At 43.8% G+C, this 23,605-nt stretch overlaps 1 protein-coding gene and 1 long non-coding RNA gene across 6 annotated transcripts; both read right to left on the bottom strand.

Moving 5' to 3' along the window:
- Positions 1 to 2,502: 2,502 nt before the first annotated feature.
- Positions 2,503 to 5,953, bottom strand: LOC138921968 (uncharacterized). Its single transcript, XR_011435021.1, has 3 exons — positions 5,854 to 5,953; positions 5,637 to 5,703; positions 2,503 to 2,947 (listed from the first exon to the last, which is right to left on the bottom strand). It is a non-coding gene; the product is annotated as an uncharacterized lncRNA (long non-coding RNA).
- A 2,397-nt stretch (positions 5,954 to 8,350) lies between these two features.
- On the bottom strand, positions 8,351 to 14,100 carry GPRASP2 (G protein-coupled receptor associated sorting protein 2). Of its 5 annotated transcripts, none has more exons than XM_070258267.1 (5): positions 13,622 to 14,100; positions 12,976 to 13,062; positions 12,352 to 12,419; positions 11,944 to 12,020; positions 8,351 to 11,628 (listed from the first exon to the last, which is right to left on the bottom strand). In XM_070258267.1, the coding sequence occupies exon 5, from the start codon at positions 11,305 to 11,307 to the stop codon at positions 8,695 to 8,697; it is 2,613 nt and encodes an 870-aa protein (XP_070114368.1). In that variant the 5' UTR covers positions 11,308 to 11,628; positions 11,944 to 12,020; positions 12,352 to 12,419; positions 12,976 to 13,062; positions 13,622 to 14,100; the 3' UTR covers positions 8,351 to 8,694. The 5 variants fall into 5 exon arrangements, with proteins under 5 accessions (XP_070114368.1, XP_023489384.1, XP_070114369.1 ...); XM_023633616.2 differs by having other exon boundaries at positions 13,501 to 13,626; XM_070258268.1 differs by lacking the exon at positions 11,944 to 12,020 and having other exon boundaries at positions 13,622 to 13,933.
- Positions 14,101 to 23,605: the final 9,505 nt, after the last annotated feature.

The following is a 23,605-nucleotide window of genomic DNA, read 5'->3' as shown; positions in this document are numbered from 1 at the left end:
GTGTTGCTTACTATAACCCCTTACTAAAAGAATGTCATTTTTGCATAAGTATGCCTCCCTGTTCCTTGTAGTCATGTACCACAGAGGCTGATCCCAGTTCCAAGAATAAGTCTGCTCGGTCTAGGGGTAATCCATCCCCTTGGTACTCTCTGGTTCAGGAAGGGTGGTAATCTAACTCTGCTCAATAAGACATTCAGAGAAGATTGCAGAAGGACTTCTGAAGAAAGTGTCCTCTCTCATATGAAAAGATTATCAGGAAGGATTGTCTGCTTTTCTTCCTCAGGAAGTTGCTTCACTCCTAGGATTATTGCATCCATCAAGCTGGAAGGTGATATTGTGAAGGGAAGAAGAAAGAGATGGAAGACAGCTGAGTCCTTAGCTGAATTAAATAACCATCAAGGCTGCCCTACCTCAGTACTTCCAATCTGTGGATAATAAATTTACTAAGTTAGTTTTAGTTGAGTTCCTTGTTATATGAAAATGGAACAAACAACCCTACATGATATGTATGCTCAGGCAAACAACAACTCTTCAATGAGTAATAGTTCCTGACTTTTGTCTCTCAGTGAGCACCTACCTCTTAAAACCAGTGGCAGAACAGAAGTCTGACAACTGTGACTGGCTTTTGTTTTGGATTGAAAAGGAAAGCTTCAGGCAGAAAATTTAAACTCTTACTTATCTAGGGAGTTCAGAGGTACATTAAATACTCGAGCTCATAAATAAGCCAAGTTTCAGTTCAGAGAGCCATTGTGTGAAAGTGCACTCTTGTAAAATATCCATAATGTAAACATAGCAGAGGTTATCTGCTTTCAATTCAGGGGACTATACTGAGGTTGAGAAAGATAAATTCATAGTGTCAATAGTCAGAAAAGTTTGGTTAACTTTTTCCAGATGCACTGCACTAAGTAACAGGTATAAAAAAAAGGTGGATATTTGAGATTTATCAAGAGCTGGGATTTTACGAGGACAGTGGACCCAGGCACCAGAGGATGAAGTAGGAAAGTAGTAAAAATGATGGACAGTGATGGACCATTAAGTTGGGAAGGAAGGAAAAGCTGGAATAGACTGATACACTGGGAGAATGGGATAAGGGACAGGAGGTCTAACAACACTCAGGTTTAAGTTTCTTTATGAATAAAGTACTTTGCTACAAGCTATAAGGAACAGAAAATATGATGATGATGATAGTGATAGTGATGATGGCAGCCTTTAGTGATAATTAGCACTAGGGGGCTATAGATGTAGCATAGTGGTAACGCACGTCAGCTCCAGATTCAAACTACAAAGGTTTGAATCTCAGCTCCTCTGCTAACCACTCAGTGAGCTTGGCCAAGTTACTTAACCAGCCTGTGCCTCAGCTTCCTCATATGTAGAACGGAGATAACAACAGCACCTACTCCATACGTTTGTTTTGAAGATTAAATAAGTTAATATTTAGAACCCTTAGAAGAGTATCTGGCACATACAAAGCACTCAATAAATCTTAATATTAACAATAATTACTATTATAAGTAGTAAAAGGCTCAAGTCTTGCAGAAAACAGACTGGTGTTTGATTCACACTTTCAGAGTCTAAGTTTCTTCTTCTGTGCTACCTGTCCCTCACACTATTTCTTATTCATAAAAAAAGACTCCAGTACAAGGCATAAAGAAACAAATGCTAAAATAGGGGCAAATAAAGTACTATGTAAGAGGCCAGTCTGGTGGCGCAGCAGTTAAGTGCACACGTTCCACTTCGGCAGCCCAGGGTTCGCCAGTTCGGATCCTGGGTGCGGACATGGCACCACTTGGCAAGCCATGCTGTGGCAGGCGTCCCACATATAAAGTAACAGAAGATGGGCATGGATGTTAGCTCAGGGCCAGTCTTCCTGAGCAAACAGAGGAGGATTGACAGTAGTTAGCTCAGGGCTAATCTTCCTCAAAAAAAAAATACTATGTAAGTACACAGGATGGAAGAATTACTTCCTACCAAGAGGAAAAGAGTAACAGTACGAGTATCAGAAAGAATTCAAATAGGCCCTAGCATTTAAGCTGAGCCTAAAAGGATGAATATATTTCCCATAGGCACAGAAAGGATTGTGAGAGCACTGAAGACTGAGGGAACAGCCTGGGGTAAGTCACAGAAGTAGTAACACACAGAGTATAGTTGGGGTGGGAAATAGCAGGCAGTCCAATGTGGCTTGAGTGCAGGCAAGTGAAGCAGGGCCTGGACTAGGGTGAGGCACCTGAGAGTGAGTGATTCCTTAAACTGTATCCTGATCTCATTCTAGTTCTGGCCCTGGCTTAGAAGAATGTGTTGGGAGATGGAGATTGAACGGTGGAATTGTATAGAAGGGTGCAGGGCCTTGAAACCCCCCATAGGGAACCTGATAGTACTGTATAGATGAGACCCCATTGGAGGTTGCTCTTTTGAAATTGAGGGCAGAGTAGAGGGTCAGTGGGTGCTAATATTCCAGCTGTGCCATAAGAAGATACCTTTCTTTCATTCATGACTGGACAGATGACAAATCCACTCTAATTTTATTCCCAGGCAGCAACATTTTAAGTCAAGTGACATCTGAACAGACCATTCTATTTATTACGAGATAGCCCATAATATATATCCAGAAAAGGGTCAGAAACAAAAGGGCCATATGAGTGATGAGATTTTTACTTTACATGCCAGGAAGAACTGAGGGATGATCCTGGCCCCTACAAGTCCTACCCAAGGAGTGATCAAAAAGGGATAATCATCTTCATGCTTAGACAAAACACACCCCCGCCCGCCCCTCCCCCCCCCCCCTTACCCTGCCCTTTGGCTGAGATTGAAAAAATCCACAGGCATGAATTGGTTAAGTATCTGCTTCAGGATGCACCTGGGACTTAAGAGGTATCTGGTCAGGCCACAGTGTGAAGTTCCACAAATATAAACGCAGTACTCCCAAGAGGAATTCTAGGCTGAGGAAGCTCTGATAAGAAAAAAGAGTTATAAAGAACTTTAAAAATCATCTAAATTGCAAATGCATGCCACAAAAACAGATGCCGCTTTTTTCACCCATAATACATTGGTGGGCTCTGCCTCCTTCATTTTAACTTGTTCACGTATGACGCATAGGATCAGAGGTAGGTTTACAGACTTTAATCTAGGGGTGGCTGCTAAAAATAGGGATGCGTGACACCATTGTTCTGACATAAATTCTTTGACACCAACTACCTAGAGTTAAGCATCAGACTCCACAGGTTTAAGTGTGCGGTCCCCAACAAAACTGCCCCCACTTCAGATCAGATGCCAGTTAGGACTCTTGGGTGGCCAACCAGACTTCTGACTGAACAGTTATAAATTCAGAGGTTCCCATGACCCCCTCAAGTTTGAGAATTTACTAGAAGCACTCACTAAAAGTGCTATACTTAGAATTATAGATTTATTATAAAGGATATACATAGGACAAGGTCTGGGAGGGTCTTAGACACACAGGTTCCATGCCCTCGTCCCAAGGATTCAGGTCACATCACCCTCCCTGGCTATCAGTGTGTTTACCAACCAGGAAGCTCCACTGAGCCCGAGTTTTCACTGGGATTTCACTACCTAGGCATGATTGATTAAATCACTGGCCATGTGATTAAACACCAAATCCAGCCCTCCTCCCCTCTTTGGAGTTCAGGGTTGGCCTAAGGTTCCAACTCTAATCATATGGTTGGTCCTTCTGGTGACTGGCCCACATCCTGAAGCTATCTAGGGGCCCACCATAAGTCAGTTCATTAGCATAACAAAAACACGCCTATCACTCAGGAAATTACAAGGCCTTTTGAAGCTCTGTGCCAGGAACCCAGGACAAAGGTTAGATATATTTTTTCTCATACCACACCATGTTTGAGGTATTCTCTTTTGGCAAACTCTAAAAACAGACACAGACAAGAGACAACAGAGCTTGAGGGGAAATTCCATAACCTGAACATTGGTCCCAATACTTATATTACCAGAATTCTGGAGAGTGGAGGGAAGAAAATAATAAAAGAGGCAGCAGGTAAGAGAGAAGAGGCAGTCCTAGGCCTCAACATCTGTAATTTGCCCACTGCTCAATCCTAGCTTTTAAATGTAAACAGGAGGGCCTGAGGTAGTATTTCAGCATAGTTTCAACTCTATACTAGGTATAAAAATAAGGACATGAGTGGGCTTAGGAAAATTCATTACATCTTAGTGACACTTTCCTAAACTGCATTGGTATCCAGTGGATACATGAGGGAGGAATTTTCAGTTAGAAAGAGGCCAAGGACATAGCAAGGGCTGCTACCTAGGATGAGACTGTTAGGGCCCAGGGCAGGCCACCCCAAAATATCCCACAATAGCATATTGATTATTTTGAATTAAAGTTACTTGAGAAGCAAAAAGTGCTTTCTGACCCTCCTGTCTCTGTTCCCCCTGGAAGCAGTAAATACATCTCCCCTGTGAAAGACGCTCTCCCTGAATCCTCATCTCCTGAGCGAGGGAACTCTGGGCGGAGAAGCCTGCGTCAACAAACTTTGCAAATTTACTACATAAAGCCTAAACTCTGCTGAAATTCCTCACTACTTACATTCCTCATATCTAAGCTTCTTTGTCCTGTCATTCCTCACAAATTTGTTTCTTTGTGTAAAAGATGTATACTGCCTGCTGTGTTCACTCTCCAAGCATCATTTTTCTATGATCTCTAATATGTACGTATTAAACGGGTTTTCTCCTGTCAATTTAGTCTTGTGTCAGTTTTATTGTTAGTCCAGCCATAAGAACACAAGAACAGTAGAAAGAGGATTTTCTCCACCCCGACAAGAGCAAAGGAACAATTCCTAAGAAGTAAGCAGAGAGCAAAACACAAGGGAGACAGCAAAGTGTCTGCAGAGGGGAAAATGTGAAACCATCCATAAAGCAGTTTCTGTAGGTGGTTCCCAGAAAGACCTTCCTCTGAGGCTAGGACAGCAGGGGGAGGGAGCCTCAGAAGGAGTAGGAACTTTTGTGTTCCTAGAAGGAAGGGAGCTGCTGCCTGGGATAAAATCCAGGAATCCTCTTGGGAGTTGAGAAGCTTCCCAGGATCCAATGACAAATCTTATGTGAAGGGCCCAAAGCATCTAGGTTCCCTCCTCCTGAATCTGTCGCCTCTTTCCCTCCCTACAGCTGGACAGACTGAGGTTCATTCCTCTCTTGCATCTCCAGGCAGCTGGAGCCCTGGAGTAAGTTAGTCTTGTTCCCCTCTCATCACCCCCCTCACCCCCAACTGGTCCACAACATGGAGCTCAGCCATCCCCACTGTCTGGAAGACAGACAAGAGTGAGGGCCAACAAAGTGGGAGGAACGGAGCAGTAGTGTAGCTCACAGATCCCTTCTGTCCCCATCCCTGCCTTTCCAGAGCCAGCGCCATGGGCGTACTCGAATTGGGTGTTCACGAATTGTCACTTCACCGTCTCCTCTCTCTGGGCTCCCCTGAAGCCAACTCCCTCCAGGTGTCCACCTCTCCCACCCACACAAAGAAAAACAGTCACACAGTGCTGACCTGGTAGCCTGGCGGTGGGGGAAAGGGTGTTCAGAAGGCAGGAGGGAGCAGGAGGGTCCCAGGCACCTCCTGCACCCGGATCTGGTCTCAGCCCCTACCTCCCACGGATGCCATTTCTGGGCCTCGCACCCACCTCCTCCAACAGTGGCCGCTGCTTCTCTCCACGGATGCCTCCCGCAGACTTCCTGCCTCTTGAGCTCCTGGACAAAAGGCAGACCCTGGCTAAGACGCTCGCAATGGGCTGAGGGATTGTTTCCTCTACTAACAGATGCCCTAATTCTGGTGGACTGAGACATTAGTTTTCAGCCTAGTGCAGCACACAGACGCACCCATCCACCACAACATCCTACCACTCCTCCCATGGCAGTTGGCCAGTCGTCAGGTGTGTGTCCTTCCTCTCCCTTTTCCAAGCAACGCACCTCTCTGCTCGCCCAAGTGAGGGCGTGGTCACATGACCCGCCGTCAGCCCCACATGACCCAGCGCTCAGCTTGGGTGCTGCAGCCCTGCAGCGCGGGACAGCAGAATCTTCTGCCGCTGGGGTTGAGCTGCCTGCTAGAAGAACCTGAAGCTCCTGACCACAGTGAAGACAGAGAGCTGGAAGGCAGGCTGGATTTGGAGCCAAAGCTTCTAGCCCTAGGCCTTGCTCTGCAGGAGCACAGGGCTGGCGAGGAACACTCCATGAGGAGTTTGGAGACAACTGACTTTTAATATCCTGTATAAACTTGGGACACACAAACACACACACGCTCTGTCTCGAAAAATATTGACAGGCAAACCAAACATTCAAACTCCAATTTCTACCACCAGGATGATCCCTGTTAACACTTGCCCTCTGTGAAAGGAGGCGGCAAAAGTGCCACTTTGCCCTACTTCCATAAACCTTGACTACTAGAACCAGGTAGGAAAATAGAGCATGTTGCACTGTCAGAAAAACTATACAAAACCTGGATAAAGACCACCTAGATTATTGCATATTATTTCAGTGCATTGCTGGGCTTCCCTCTCTATTGATCAAGTTTTCAACCCTGAGAAGCTAACTTGTAGATATTTTGTCCAATGGATATGGAAATGATTCACTTATTAATTTTATCATTAATAACATTTATTAATTTTATATGTATATGAGATGTAACATACATATTTCGTCTGATTATATTGTGTATTGCATACATATGTATCTCCTTCAATCATTTTATAATCTCAGCAGTTGTTTGTGTTGAAAAAAACTTTCACATATTCATTTCTAATTTACAAGCCATAGTTCTACCTTTTCAAAAATTAACAGCATCCTCAGACAAAACAAATAACAGTTTCACCATGTCTGACAGGCATAATAAAACATGATATTTCCCACAAGTCTTGATTCCCTTTCCAAACCAACTCTCTCTCTGACCGCTACAATTCTGTCTGAAGATGTGGTATGATCTTTTTACTTATTATGGTGGAAAATACACATAAAACTTACCATTTTAAAGTGTACAATTCAGGGGCATTAAGTAAATTGGCAATATTGTGCAACCATCACCACTACTTCTAGAACTTTGTCGTCTCTTCAAAGGGAAATATGACTTTTTAAATGTAATAGTTATGTAAATAAGTTTCCATCTTTGTACAATCAAGAGACTAAAATAAAACTCAGCATCCTTGGTAATTTTTTTTTCGTTAAAACCTTTCATCTAAGAAGCTAATCTTTCTGGTCTCATTCTTTTCCAACTTTTCTAAATGATTTTATCTCTAAAAATTCTTTTTAACACATTATTTTATTCATTTATATAACTGTATCCTTTCCAACATGTCCACCTATAACCTGAGGCACTAGATGTAAGCATATTAAAAGAAAAAATCCTGGGGGCAGGCCCAGTGGCATAGTGGTTAAGTTCACGCTGTGCTTCAGCAGCCTGGGGTTCACAGGTTTGGATCCCAGGCAGGGACCTAGCACGGCAAGCCAAGCTGTGGCAGCGTCCCAGACAAAATAGAGGAAGCTTGACACAGATGTTAGTTTGGAGACAATCTTCCTCAAGCAAAAAGAGGAAGATGGGAAGAGATGTTAGCTCTGGGCCAATCTTCCTCACAAAAAGAAAACTCCTTTCTTATTTTTATCTCCCCAACGCCTGTCTCTGAAAATTTTTTTAGCACGGTATATTTTATTCCAGACTATGGAATATATAAAGTTTCTTAGAAAGTCATATTGTAATGGCATAGAAATTGTGTCTATTTACACATAAGTTTTTAAAATGGGATCTAGTTTTCCATAGATGATGTCACATTCTTCCCTATTTCACCAAATATAAAGGCATCAGGATCATTTCATGCCAATAAATAGATTATTTTTAATAGCTGCATGGTATTTCCTTGGACTAGGATCACAACGGAAATCTTATTCCTGACTCCATTTAACTGGTGTGCTATTTTACTCTTTCACTCATTAGGTGGCACTGAAGCAACACCTGCACTAGGAGTTGTAAAATGTGCAGATATGCAGACTTAGCTCTCCAAACTGGCCTCGTTCCAACTGCATCCCTCATTAAACTTGTCTCACCTATTTCAGGCAGACAGGGTAGATCCATACTACTAGAACAGATTTTCCAATTACACCCTTTCTTCTCACCACCACTGCTCACCTCCAGGAATGACTGTTTGTCTTATCTTACCCTTCAGTGACCAATTTAAGTGGGTTCCTTTTCTCTGAATCATTCCTCAAGTACTGTAGCCCACAGTAATCTCTTCCTTCTTAAGCTTCAGGAATGGGGTTTTCCAATGAGGGTATTTTTTTATACTATTCATTATGTTTGTAAATATGCACAATGTATCTCCACCTGTATTTTAAACTGAATAAGTGTCACTTCTGCCAGTTTTCACATAGAACTTTATTGAAAACACAGACTCGAATAGAGAACCATATGTTTAAACAACGAAGAGCAGGATAGCTTACATAGGCGACTCAGTTCATCGGAAGCTCAATACTGAAAAAATACTGCAATCTGGACAGCAAGACAAATATCAACAAATGTGTTTTCAGCTTTAATATTCATTTGGCATCCACGAAATAATCCAGCTCGAAGCAAGGACTGGACAAAGTTAACATCAGAATTAAAAATCTGTTACACATAAAACCAGACTGTGAAGACCAAAACACTACTCAGGGTTCTTTGGGAACATAAGGCTGATCAGAGGCAGGTGGTTAATCACATTAGCTTTGTTGTCCCACCTCAGGATCTTTCTGATTGTCTATTTGGACTTGTAGTTCCTTAGCTAACTTCTCAAATTCATGGAATGCAGAAATAAGCGGCTCAAGACTGAAATCATCATCAATTAAAGCCATTGTTCCATTTTTTATAATATTACTGATATTCTGAAACATTTTAATAACAATTTGAATATTATCATTTGTCTCTTCTACGTTAAAGAGAGCCACAAATATCGATAGAGCTTTGGCACTGAATAGTTTTTTTGCCACCATAGCATTTCCAGACAAATTCAATAGCATTTTCAGAACGTGAAACTTTGTTCTTGCATTGCCTGTGGTTAGTAAGGAGAGAAACCCAGACATATAATTGGCAACCAGCGTGTGGTAGTCAGTAGTTGAAGTGAGGTGTCTAAGCATCTTTAATCCAAGCAGCTGCTCAGGGGAACCCACGCTATGAGCAAGGGTCTCCTCACACACTTGACATACAAACGTCTCAATCATGTTTAGATTTGGATAAGGTGGAGCCATGTGAATCATATTTTCCAAAAAACTTGTCCTAACTCGGGACGAGGGATAATTGAGCAAGGTTTCAATAAGCGAGACAACACCTGAATCCCGAATGAAATCTCGGGTAAATTGAGAAGCACTTCTCATACCCATTGCAATTTTAGATATTTCATGAATAAAAGGATCTCGAATTTTGTCCATTAATAGAAGGAGTTCTTCAAACTCTGCAGTACCAATTTTAAGCTCACACTGTATGCAGCTGCAGGACCAAGTCTCAGGCTCTGCACTCTCCCTGGCCCTAAGATGCTCCCGAATTTCCCTGACTGACCGGTAGGACGGATCATACTGAAATGGGAACTCAGACTCAGGCTGATCAGACTGAAGCAGAGACTCCTGCTCTTCCCCTTCTGGGGTAAGTTCCACATTCTTGGGCTTTCCCTCAAACATTTCAGAGAATACAGATGCTGCTTCATCAGAAATTCTAAAGGAGCTTGGAGATGGGAAGCCAACCACATGACAAGGACCAGGTTTGAATTCAACAGTGACCTCTTCCCAGGTTTGGGGTCTGGATGATACATTAACTTCCTCCTCAACTGAATCTCTGAACCTGGAATTAGCCCTGTACACAGGACTGGGATTTAGGTCAAAGCAGGCCTCATCCCTGTCCCAAAACCAGGACCCAAATATGGCCTCTTCTTCAGACTCTGGCCTGGCCTCTTCTCTGGCCACAGCCCCTAAACTGGACTTTTCCTCAGTCCAGAACAAGGATCCGCCAATGGCCCCCTCCTCAGCCCCTGGCCTGGATTCACAGATGGCCGAAGCCCCAGCTTCCATACCGGCCTCTTTCTCTGCCCAGAACCAGGACCCAATAATGACTTCCTCCTCAAACCTGGGCTCTTGTTTGACCTTATCACTGTTATTAACATCTTTCTGGACCCGGGGCTTTAAGACAGTATGAGGCTCCTCCTTGTCTCTGGGCCTGAATCTACTACTGGCCTCTTCTCCAGGCAAAAACCAGGACTCCTTATAGTACTCGTCTTCAGACTCAGATTCAAAGAAGTCCTCTCTCTTTGTCCTGAGCTTGGACCTGATATTTGCCTCATCCCTGACTCTGGGCCTGAACAAGTTACTGGTATTTTCTCCAGCCCACAAGCAGAAGGGGTTGCCAGACTCCTCCTCAGATCCAGACCAGGAATCAATATAGGGATCTTGCTTGGACCTGGGCCTGGACCTGGGGTTAGGCTGATGTTTAGCCCTGTGCCTGGACCTGGTATTAGCCTCTTCTCTGGGCCATGATCTGATACTGGCCTCTTCTCCAGCCCAGAAAGAAGACATCGTAGATGTTTCATCTGCTGACCAGAATCCAGACTCATTAGAGGCCTCCTCTCTAGCCCTGGGCCTTGGATAGCACCAAGACCCCATATTAGTTTCTTCCCCTGATGCAAACCAGGGTTGGATTCCTGTCTGAACCTGGGAGCCAGGAAAAGTCTCACTGTCCACATTGACCAGCTCCCTGTCCACAGACAGGGCCATAGGTTTAACTACTGACCCAGACTCAGTACCAACCAGTGGCCAAGCTACAGCATGGGTCTGGGACATGCCTTCTGCTTGTGACATTGCCTCAGCCACAAACTCAGTCTGGGCCCACGCCTGGGCTTCATCCTTGGGCCTTGACCCAGGGACTGCCTTGGCCTCAGTCTTAGGACGTGCCCCGCCTACTGCCCTGGCCTCAGTTTTGGGCCTTGCTCCAGCCATTGCCTGGGACTCAGTTCTGGGTCTGGCCCCAGCCATTGCCTGGCAATCAGTTTTGGGCCTGGCCCCAGCCACTGTCTGGGACTCAGTTTTGGGTCTGGCCCCAGCCATTGCCTGGCAATCAGTTTTGGGCCTAGCCCCAGCCACCGCCTGGGACTCAGTTTTGGGCCTGGCCCCAGACATAACCTTGGACTCAGTTTTGGGCCTGGCCCCAGGCATCACCTGGGCCTGGGTCCTAACTTTGGGTCTGACCACCAGCGGGACTTCATTCTCTCTCTCAGGCCCACCCCCAACCTCTTCTCCAGCCTTCTTTCCAGGCTTGGCCTGGGCACCAGGCTCAATCTCGGCCCCAGTCATAGTACAAGTTACAGAGAAGGCTCAGTTAAATACTCCTACCCCAGTCTCAGCCTCTACCACAGATCTGTGAGTTTTGTATCTTCACACTCTGATCCTTCAGCGATTCAGGAGATGATACAGTAGGAAATGAGTTAGAGTCAAGCCAGTCCAGCCGTCAACCAGCCTCCTCCTCAAGCCCAGCCTCAGCCAATATTACAGACAGTGCAGCAGAAGCACAACCAAGCTGGGGGAGGACGGATGGTTCCCAGGTGGGTGCAGACCTCTGGAGGACGGTAGTCAGCAGCAATTCCAACACCACCAGAGCTGCCACTGGAGGTGGATCTGGGGAGACAGAATGACATGAGACTTTGAGTCTCTTCCAATTGTGTCACTCCATGCAGAGACTCAGAGACTGGACCTTGAATGCTTGGTGAGACAGTCAGACTATAACAAAGTTTTTCTGTCAGCCTTATTTGGCCTACACCCTTCACCCCTAGAGATGCCACAGTATTGCCTGCTACAAAACAGGTGTAAGGTTGGAGAGAAAGTGTATTGGCAATGGGAGAGGCTGAGAACCTCCAGACTAGAGCCTAATCACTCCGGGGCCTGTGTTGGCCTCCACTCCTGGCCTAAAGGTGTACCCACTCTCATACCAACCTGCACTGATGTGGGGCAATTCCCCCTCCTTGCCTTGTTCCAGTGATATTAAGCCCTATAGCAGACAGCAGGCCACCCTACAGACACGTAAACACACAGGAAAAAATGGAGATTGAATACTTGGTTGACACACAGACACCCTGACCCCTAACGTTTGTAAACATCTCCCTTTCGGTTTAAGGGTCCAATTTGTCTAATGTTTCCTGTATCCTGGTCCCTGCTCTCAAGTCTTCTGCTCACATTCACAGCCCAATCCACACCCACCCCAATATTCCTAATACCTCCTGCAGGAAATGGACAAGGGATGCTGCAGCATTGTGCAAATCTAGCACACAGCAAGAGAATCAAAGGCACCTGCCACGATCTTACTCCATAGCTGTCCCCTGCATTGCCCCTCTTCACACCAACCTTCAGAAATTTGAGCCAGTGTCTTCTTCCTTTCCTTTCCTGCAGAAGTGACCAGCCTTGAAAAAGGCCTACGGACAAACAGACAAAAAGGTAAGGCAGTCAGGAGACCATGGTAGCAACTGAGTGCTTGGTGGATGGACCAACACCAAGCATGGGAATCCACAAGTTATTTGTCGTTCAACATTTACAGTCCTCTTGGTAGAATATTGTCGTTTTATTTAGGCCCTCTGTTTCAGGGTTCTAGAAAATGACATCTTCTCTTGACGTCACACTCTTCCCATTGCTCACTCTCCAATTCCGTTGATTCACCACTAGGTGCACCACGTCCCTTTGCATGCGCAGCATAAATTGGGGGAATGGCGCCCGCATATTCTAGAAAACAGGTTGTGCAATGGTACTTGTAATTATGACTTCTGTCTGACTGTCATCTCCAAGCCCATCTTTTCCTGCCTACAATTTTGGATGCAAATAATGTAGAAAGGCAAAGGAAGTGCCTAGAAATCTGGTAGAGAGAGAACTTCTAGGAGGTATTCCTGGATGCCTGACCTGCTCTGGTCGCAGTCAGCCCACCCCCATTCGGGTCTCCAGTCAATGGCGTCTGCCCACCGTCCCATCCCCACACACCTTCACAAATCCAGGCTATTTTCCTGCTCCTGCTTTGTCGCAAGCCTCTCCGCTAGAGATGCACCCTGAAGCCTCAAGTCGCCAGACCTACCGCGCAGACAGGAGACTTCGGCATTAACGAGGCGCCTGTGGGAAGCGACAGCACCCCGGACGCGGGGCCCCACGGCCCCTTTCCACGATCCGGGCCCGGAGGACCCAGCGCCACTGGCCCGCTCCCGCCGACCCGGCGCCGAGCTCGCGCGCCCCCCGCCCTGGCCCCGCGGCCTCCCCGCGCCCCCCGCCCCCGCCCCGCCGTTCGCCCGCAGCAGCCCCCCAGCCCTCTCCCCGCACAGACACCGCCGAGGGCGGGGCGCGGCGCCGGGAAGCCGGCTGCGGGGCGCGGGCGGGAGGCGCCTCCAGAGGAGCCCCGGGAGCCTCTCGGCAGCCTCTCCGGCGCTCCGGCGCCCCCGCGCCCCCGCGCCCCGGCCCGCGCCACTCGCCGCCGCCGCAGCACCACGGCTCTCCCGGCGCTGGCCCGCTGCGCACCGCTCTCGGCGACCGGCTCCGACCGCCTCGGCGGCTCCTCGCCAGGCTGCCGGCTGGAGGGCGGGCTGCACGCCGAGTAACGGCGGGGCCACCCCCGCGCCCCCACCACACCCCCACTTGCCTCTCTCGACTCAGGCCCAGGCCGCCGGCCTGCCCTCCTCTCCGAGCGCCTCGCGCGCCTGCCCACCGCCCTCCGTGCGGCCGACTCGCACACAGGCGGCCCGCCCCCCGCGCCGCTGCACCAAAACGGGCAGGGGCTGCGCAGGCTGCGGCACGAACCGCTCGCGGCGAGGGGTGTCGGGAAGGGGGGCGGAGGGATACGGCACCAACGGGCTCGACGCCCCCTCCCAGGCCCACCGTAGTTCCGACCCAGAGGGGGCGGGGCCGGGAGGCGCTCCCGCCAAGGGGCGGGCGGAGGCCAGCCCGCCTCACTACACCTCCGCGGCCACCTACGTGGCGACCACCCCCTCCTTTCCGCCACTACAATAGAGGGGACCGGCGGGTGGGGGCCGCTGGGGGCCAGGATCGGGAGGTCCGGAGGGGCCGCGTCGCAGGGAGCAGCGGATGGATACCAACAGCCCGTCTGGCGGTGTGGGAGTGGGTGTGTGTGTGTGTGTGTGTGAACCCGCAGACTGCTCCCTGGCTGCCCACCTCTCCCACCCCTCGCGCCCGCCATCCTTCTGGGACGCTGATGGGAGAGGGGCTCTGAGGACCGCAGGTGGGGAGGCGAGAGGCCATTTAAGGCCAGACCGCCCCTGAGGTTCTGGGGACCCCTCCCAAGTTCTTTCATTGCTTCTGGCGGCTGCAGAGAGGAGGGAGGTGGGAGGGGGTCCAATGGAGGCCTCACCACTGTCCCTCTTGCAGAGGAAGTCACACCTAGACCTCTGACTCCAGCGAACAAACCGCTGGTCTGCGCCCACAGTCACTCATTCTTTCTGCCACACTGCTTTCTTTCTCATTCGAAATGGTAACACACTGGACCATTTCGCGGTCCCCACAGCTGCCCAAGAAAGAGGTCTTTCCCTGTCAGGCCCTGCACCGGGTCATACAAGCCTCTTTCTCTGTTGCCCCACTGCCACGTGTCAGGCACCAGGTAGGGCTGCGCCTGGCTTCTCTTCCACTGTTCTGTCAATTCTTCTGTGGCGGTCACATCCCAGCTCTCCTGATCTTTGGCAGTGTGGAAATGGGGCAGAGCTTACAATCAGCTTGGATCTCAGCCACCTGCCCTACACACCTGTGTAGTTTCCCCAATCATTCCTGGAGAACGCCCCATCATGCACCCACTTCCCCAAGACAGAAACCTGGTGGTTCTTGAATCCTGTTTCCCTCACCCCTACATGCTTCCTCTAGTCTTGGGCCCCTCCTTTCTGTGCTCCATGTGGCAAACAGAGCAAGGGTGGTTAAGCACAACTGTGGATGAGTACAAACCTGCTGACACTGTTGCCCGTTTTCAAACCCAAGTAAATGGCCCTCTCACTGAGGTAGGCTGAATAAAGGTCCCCCAAAGACGTAATTGTCCTGTTGTCCAGAAGCTGTAAATATGTGACGTTTGGTGGCAAAGGAGAATGAAGTTTGCAGATGGAATTAAGAGTGCTAATGAGCTGAATTTAAAATAAGAATGCACTTGCTTTTCCTGGCCAACGCAATTGCAGGGGTACTTTAAATGTGGAAGAGGCAGGCAGAATAATCAGTGTCACAGTGAAGCAGCATGATAAAGACTTCACAGGCCCACAGGCCCCTTGCTGGTTTTGAAGATGGAAGGAAGCCAGAGGCCAAGGAATGCGGGCAGCCCCAGAAGCTGGAAAAAGCAAGGAGACAGATTCTTCCCAGACCCCCTCGGAGGAATGAAGCCCTGCCATCACCTTTATTTTAGACCAGTGAGACCCTTTTTCAGATTTCCAAACTCCAGGACCAAATTCACTCACCATCCTCATAAAGTCCATTCCCCTTGGCTTTATTTACTGGGGCTTCAGCCCCTGGGTGGATCAATTTTGGGGCTCATCTCTCACCACTATGACCACCCTGTCCAGCAATCCTTTTCTCTCTGTTTTCTAAAGAAGGGAGATTTTTGCAGTGGTCTTTGAGGCTTGCTTGGAGAAAGTCCCTATTCGCTAAAATCACTGATGTTTTCCAGGATGAAAAGGGAATCATATTCTTACCATGAATTCTCATATCAGCTTTTATTTGTTTTTAGATATTTATTATAATTGTGCAATATTTGGGTGACAGGGGAAAAAAACCCATCTGGAGATGATTCTGTATAGTATGTGGAGACAATGGATGTCAGTTTTCAGAGGAAGGCCTCTTTTACTGTGCTGTTTAAATAACTTTAGCTGAATTGTAGACTTCTTTTTTCTTTATTTCACAGTGTACTCTCTTGGGTGAATGCCAGGCTTGAAGAAGGGAGTCTGAGCACTGCTGGGATCTGTGGGGGTATGTGTGAATGTTTTGCCTCCCTGAACTGTTCCTTCTCTTTCTTAAAGTCTCCGGTGCCTTTCATTCATTCAGCAAACAGTTATGAGCACCTACTTTGTCCTAAGCGCTAGAGATCCAGTAGAAACGAACAGAAAGAAATCTCTGTTCTTGAGGTTGCATTTACTTGTAGTTTCTTTCTTACTCAATCTCATCCTAAAAGTTGACAGATATATCCAAAATCATACAGCACAAGCTTCTCTGATAATTCTGGATGTGGTGGAATCTTGATTCCAAGATGTTTACTGACAGAGGAGTGGATTTACCAATAGCTGACAGATTTTACTGTGAGACTTTGAAATACCTGTTGGACAATTTATTGTTAGTTCATTTACAGAACAGGCACTATACTGATTAACATTTATTGAACCGAGAAAGGCCCAATTTTAAGCTCTTTATATGTATCAGCTCACGATAATACTGGACAGTATGGACTATTACCAAAATATGCTATTACTACCTTCACATAGCAGTTAGGAAACCAGCTCAGAAAGGTTAAGTTTTAAAGTCAGGGAGCAAAAAAAATGATTGAAAGATTAAAAGGATGCTGACCTACATCTGTCTGACTGCTAAGCAGTATTTGCTTCATCCTAAAATGGATTCCAGTGTAACAGATCGCAACAGCCATGGCTCCACTCCCCAGTGCCTCCAGTAGCACCTATGTAACCCTGAGTTACCCCTGAAATCTAAATTTCAGAACCAAATAACCTTCATTCATTAAGCCTGGGATACCAAAACAACTGTGCTGCTTCATCATACCTCCAGCTCTGCTCCAACCCCACTCCCACCTCCCACATACATGAACATGAACTTTTACACCGGCATATCCCTTGCCTGTGCAGCTCAAATGATCTATTCCTTGTCCCTCTCAATCACCATGGACACAGACCTTTTTTTGTCCATGTAGCTTAACTTGGCTCTTTTCTGTTGTTTTAATTTGCAATTCCATAATGACATATGATGTTAAGCATCTTTTCATATGCTATTTTCCATCTGTATTTTTTTTTGGTCAGCTTTTTTTTTTCAAATCATTGCCCATTTTTTAATGGGGTTGTTTTCCTATTGTTAAATTTTGAGTTCCTTGTATATTTTGGATACCAGTCTTCTATCAGATGTCTGTTTTGCAAATTTTTTCCTCTCAATTTCTGGCCTGTCTTTTCATTCTATTAACAGAGTATTTTGCAGAGATTTATCTTCAATGAATTCCAACTTACCAATATTTTCTTTCATGGATCGCCTTTTGGTGTTGTATCTATAAAGTCCTTGCCAAACCCACAGTTACACAGATATTTCACTATGTATTCTTCCATGAGTTTTATAGTTTTATAGTTTTGCTTTTTACATTTAAATCTATCATCCATTTTGAGTTAATATTTGTAAAAGATGTAAGATATGTGTCTAGATTCTGTCTTTTTTTTTGCATATAGATAACCAGTTGTTCCAGCAGCATTTGTTGAAAAGATTATCGTTTCTCCATTGCTCCTTTGTCAACAACCAACTGTATTTGTATGGGTCTATTTCTAGCCTCTCTCTTCTGTTGAATTGATCTGCTTGTCTTTTCTTTTGCCAATACCACACTGTCTGGATTACTGTAGCTTTATGGAAAATATTGAAATTGAGTAATGTCAGTCCTCTGACGTTGTTCTTCTTCAAAATTGTGTTGGTATTCTATGTCTTTTGCCTTTCCATATAAATTTTAGAATCAATTTACTGATATCCACAAAATAAGTTGCAGGGATTTTGATTGGGATTGCATTGAATTTATAGATTAAGTTGGGAAGGACTGACTTCTTGACAATATTGAGTCTTTCTATCCATGCACATGGAATATCTCTCCATTTATTTAGATCTTCTTTGATTTCTTTCATCAGAGTTTTATAGTTTTCCTCATATAGACCTTGTATATATTTTGTTAGATTTATACCTAAATATTTCAATTTTGGTGCTAATAGAAATGGTACTGTGTTTTTAATTTCAAATTCCAATTTTTCATTGCTGATATATATGAAAAAATTGAATTTTGTAAATTAGCCTTATATTCTGCAACATTGCTATAATTGCTTATTAGTTTCAAGGTTTTTTGTTGATTCTTTGAGATTTTCTACAAGAACAGTCATGTCATCTGTGAACAAATGTATTTTTAATTCTTTTTCTGATGGATTTTATCATGAATGGGTGTTGAATTTTGCCACTTTTTCTGCTCTATTGATATGATCATATCATTTTTGTTCTTTACCCTTTGATGTGATAGATTACATGAATTGATTTTCAAAAGTTGAAGTCTTGCATACTTGGAATAAATTCCACTAGATTGTCATGTATAATTTTTATACATTGTTGGGTTTTATTGGCTAATATTTTGTGAGGATTTTTACATCTATGTGCATGAAAGATATTGATCTGCAGTTTTCCCTTTTTGTAATATATTTGCCTGGTGTTAGTATTAGGGTAATGCTGGTAGAATTTGGGGTAAATTATTCCTTCCTCTTCTTTTGTTGTTTTTTTTGAGAGACTGTATAAAATTGGTATAATTTCTTCCTTAAATGTTTGGTAGAATTCACCAGTGAACCTGTCTGAACCTGGTGTTCTCTCTCAGCAGGTTGTTGAGCATTGGTTCAATTTCTCTAATAGTTATAGGTTTATGGAGATTATCTATTTATCCCTGTTGGTTTTGGTAGATTGTGTCTTTCAAGAAGTTGTTGCAGTTCTTCTAGGTTACCAATATTTTGGACAAAGTTGTTCATACTATTTTTTTACTATCGTTTTAATGCCCATAGGGGTATTTCTCATATTAGCAATTTGTGTCTTACCTCTTTTTTTCTTAGTTAACCTGCCTGGATGCTTATAAATTTTATTGATCTTTCAAAGAACCAACTTCTGGTTTCATTGAGTTCCTATTGATTTCCTGTTTTCAATATCATTAATTTCTGCTCTAATTTTTGTTATCCTTTTTCTTCTATTTGCTTTGGATTTAAATTGCTATTCTTTCTCTAGTTGCGTCAAGTGGAAGCTTCAGTTATTGATTTTAGATCTTTCCTCTTTTCTAATATATTCATTTGATGCTATAAATTTCCCTTAAGCACTGATTTGCTGCATCACACAACTTTAATAAATTATATTTTCATAATTTTTTTCCAGAATATTTAAAATTACTTTTGAGTGTTCTTTGGTCTATGTGATATTTAGAAGCATGTTGGTTAATCTCCAAGTATTTTAGGGTTATCCAGTTATTTCTTTGTAATTGATTTCTAGTTTAATTTTTTTTTTAAAGATTTTATTTTTTCCTTTTTCTCCCCAAAGCCCCCCAGTACATAGTTGTATATTCTTCGTTGTGGGTCCTTCTAGTTGTGGCATGTGGGACGCTGCCTCAGCGTGGTTTGATGAGCAGTGCCATGTCCGCGCCCAGGACTCGAACCAACGAAACACTGGGCCGCCTGCAGCGGAGCGCGCGAACTTAACCACTCGGCCACGGGGCCAGCCCCTCTAGTTTAATTTTATTGTGGTGTAAGAGCATAGTTTGATTGATGTCTATTCTTTTAAATTTTTTAAGGTGTGTTTTATGTCCCAGGATGTGGTCTAGCTTGGTAAATGTTCCATGTGAGCTTGAGAATGGGCATTCTGCCATTTTGAATGAAGTATTTTATAAATGTTAATTAGATCCTGTTGATTGATGGTGCAGTTCAGCTCAAGTTTGTTTTTACTTATTTTGTACCTGATGAATTTGTCAATTACTGATAGAGGAGCGTTGAAGCCGCCAACTAATAGTGGTTTTGTCTATTTTTCCTTGCAATTATATCAATCTTTCCCTCATGTATTTCTGCACTCTGTTGTTAGGTGCATTGAGGATTGTTATGTCTTCTTTGTGAATTGGGCCACTTATCATTATGTAATGCCCCTGTTTATCCTGGTAATGTTCCACACTTTGAATTCTGCTTTATCTGAATTTAATAAAGCTACTCCAGCGTCCATTTGTTTAATGTTAGCACAGTATTTTTTTCTTCATCGTTTTATTTTTAACCTGTCTGTGTCTTTATGTTTAAAGTGGATTTCCTGTAGACTTCATGTAGCTGGATCTTATTTTTTTAATCCACCCTGACAGTCTCTCTCTTTTGATTGGTGTATGTAGATCATTGACATCTAAAGTGATCATTGACATAGTTGGATTAATATCTACCATATTTGCTACTGCTTTCTATATGTTGCCCTTTTTCTTTGTGTTTTTTCTTTTTCTCTTTTTCTGCCTTCTCTCTTTTAAATTGTACATTTTATATGATACCATTTTCTCTCTTCTTTTAGCATATCAATGATACTTCTGTTTTTACTTTTTATTGTGGTTGCCCTAGAGTTTGCAACATACATTTACAACGCAACCAAATCCACTTTCAAAGAATACCATATTGCTTCACAGGTGGTGCAAGTACTTTATAACATAGTATTTCCAATTCTACCCTCTCCTCCCTTATAACATTGCTGTCATTCATTTTACTTATCCATAAGCTGTAATCACGACATACACTTTGATATTATTATTTTAAACAATCTGTTATCTGTTAAATTAATTAAGAATAAAAAGATTTCATTTTACCTTCATTTATTCCTTCTCTAATACTATTCCTTTTTTCATGTAGATCTGAGTCTCTGACCAACATAATTTTCCTTCTCTCTGAAGAATTTTGATTAACATTCCATACAGCACAGGTCTATTGGAGACAAATTCCCTCAATGTTTATTTGTCTGAGAATGCCTTTATTTCTCATTCACTTTGGAAGAGTAATTTTGCTGGATACAGAATTTTAGGTCGGTGTTTTTTTCTTCAACACTTTAAATATTTCATCTACCCTCTTCTTACTTGCATGGTTTCTGAAGAGAAATCTGATATAATTCTTACCCCTGCTACTCTATAGGTAATGTGGTTGGTTTCTCTGGGTTTTTTTCAATATTCTCTCTGTCTTTGATATTCTGCCACTTGAGTATGATATGCCTAGGTGTAGATTTTCTGGTTTTTATCCTACTTCATATTCTCTGAGCTTCCTAGATCTGTGGTTTGGAGTGTGTCATTAATTTTGGAAAATTCTCAGCCATTAATACCTCAAATATTTCCTCTGTTTCTTTCTCTCCTTTCTCTCTTTCTGGTATTTCTATTACATGTATGTTATACCTTTTGTAACTGTCCCACAGTTTCTGGGTATTCCGTTCAATATTTTTGACTCTTTTTATCTCTTTGCATTCTCTTTTGGAAGTTTCTACTGATATTTCTTCAAGCTGTGATACAAATGATGCCCTTACAAGGATATCACATCTAGCTTTTATCCTAATATTTAAAAAGGAATGTGCAAACATCATGGAACTGTGAGGAATCAGAATTGGCCACCTCAAAATATATCTCTTTGGCTTGATTATTTTTAAGAACAAAAGACTCTGAAAGAAACTTTGACCTTCCCCCTAACTGCCTAAAAGAAAGTTAAGATAAATGTCTCTACCCAGGACAGGCCATCACCATAGATAACTCTGGGTATCTGGTAGACTGGGAGGATCCTTGCTAAGCCTACTCTCATCAAAGTTCTATTTTCTACACATTTGCTTTTCCATTTCCACGTGAATTGCCTTCCTCCCCTTTGAAGTCCCAAACCACTACTCCCACCATCCTCCTTTGTCTGTAGCTGAAGGTGGTATTTAAGATGAGAGCCTCTGCCATTTTGGTGAGTTGCTCAGTTTTCCTGAGTTTTTCCCATGTGCACATGTTATAAAGCTTTGTTTAATTTTCTCTTGTTATTCTGTCTCCTGTCAATCGAATTCTTAGACTTCTTAGACCAGCCAGAAGAACCCAGAGGGTAGAGGATGTCTTAATCCCCTACAGAGCCATGTTTCCCAAACTTTATTCCATTGAACATTAGGTCAGCAGGATGTTAATGGGTCTTCCATTTTTAAGGTGGTCTAATGAAACTGGAACTGTTGTTTAAAAAGACCTGAAATATTTGGTTAAAGTGATATGAAGGATCTACGAATAGAATTTAAAAGAGAAAGGATTTTCTTCAGGAGTAAAATAAAACCGAGGGGAGAACAATTGGCTGTAAGTAGTAGGAGAGTTATTATAAGCCAGATATAGTGCAGCTACTTTATCTCCATAAAATCATAAATTGCCATATTTCAGCAAGAAAGAGATGGGTTAGAAACAGACTGCCTGGTGATGGTGTGAGAGGAAAATATTAAATTATTATTATGAGAGAGTATATAATTTTCAACTTTGGACACATGATAGGAAAGGCAGAAAACCATTTAGGATGATTTATGTGTCTTGCTGCATCGAGCTGCCAGGCAGGTGACCCTTTTTGAATTTCTTTCTCACTCCAGAATTTCACGATTCTAGTAGTCTGGACCCTAGGATGAGGAGTAGAGACTTTTTCTTAAATAAGGTCTGAGATGTACACTTCCTTCATCTTTAATCTGCTGTTATTATACATGAGCCTTATTGATGTGGTTGAAAGGTGTGGGGGGAATAGGAAGCATTCTATGGTTCTATTATTAGGTCTCAGTGTTTCAGTGAGCTTTTGTCCCCAGTTTGTGACTTTCACAAGTGCTTCTGAGTTTTTCTCCCTTTTAGATAAGACAGGAAGTCTAGAGAGGGATAGAGTCATGTATTTTCCTGTGGTCTGTGACCTCACAAGTGTTTCTTACCTTTTGTTTCTCTCAAGGCAAGACAGGAATGCTAGATGGGGCTGGAATTGAAAAAATGCCTTTCTCCAGATGGAGTAACGCTCTGGTTCTAATTGAGAGAAGGCAGTTGTTATGGAGAATGGTCTGAGTGTATTTCAAAATGGTTACTCTTATCCTGCCTCTGCTATATCTATGAGGGGATATTTCTTGGCTCTTTGTCATGAGAAGTGAGTGGTTTTCCTGAAAGTCAAATCCATGAAAGCCTCTGTAAGACTGTGACCCACAGAATTTCTCACTCCCCTGCTGGTCCACACTCAGCCTACAGCAACTTATCACAATTAATATTTAAGTGTTCCTATCATTTTATGGCTCCAATAGATTCTATTCCAATCGAGCAAATCTCAATTGTGACTCTGAATTTGTCTGTTTCTTCAGGTTTTGTGGTAGCTGTTTGCCCTATGACCTTAGTTCTCTTATGGGTCCAAGAAAAGTCATGTATTTTCAGTTTGTTCAGCGTTTTCTTGTTGCAAGTTTGGGAGTGATGACTTACAAGTTATTTTTATATTGCAGCTGAAACCAAAATTTTGGATACAAGACTTTTGAATTTATGTTATTTGAAGATATGTTGACAGCTATTTTCCCTGAAGTCTCTGGCGGCCCCTTTAACTGTATTCCTCTTTCTTGTTCAAGTACTCAAATTGACCACCAGATAAGTGTTACTATGCCACCATAAAGGCAGTTACAGAGTCATTGCAATTACAGAAGGTCACTGTAATATTTTTATAACTAAGTGTTATTTAAATTGTTTGAACCAAGAATTCTACTTCTAGGACTTGCCCTAAGAAAATAGCTAAGGTGTGCAAACCAATCTACCTGCAAGTCTATCAATCCTCTGGTATCCCGTCAACTATCAGATGACTGTAGAAAGGAAAAACAACAGAGAGGGAGTGCACTGAAAGTGTAGATGGAAACATAGAAA

This window comes from Equus caballus, chromosome X (assembly GCF_041296265.1).
Source record: "Equus caballus isolate H_3958 breed thoroughbred chromosome X, TB-T2T, whole genome shotgun sequence".
Classification (NCBI taxonomy): Eukaryota; Metazoa; Chordata; class Mammalia; order Perissodactyla; family Equidae; genus Equus; species Equus caballus.
The sequence above is the reverse complement of the archived record's forward strand: the minus strand, read 5'-3'. Positions and strand labels throughout refer to the sequence as shown.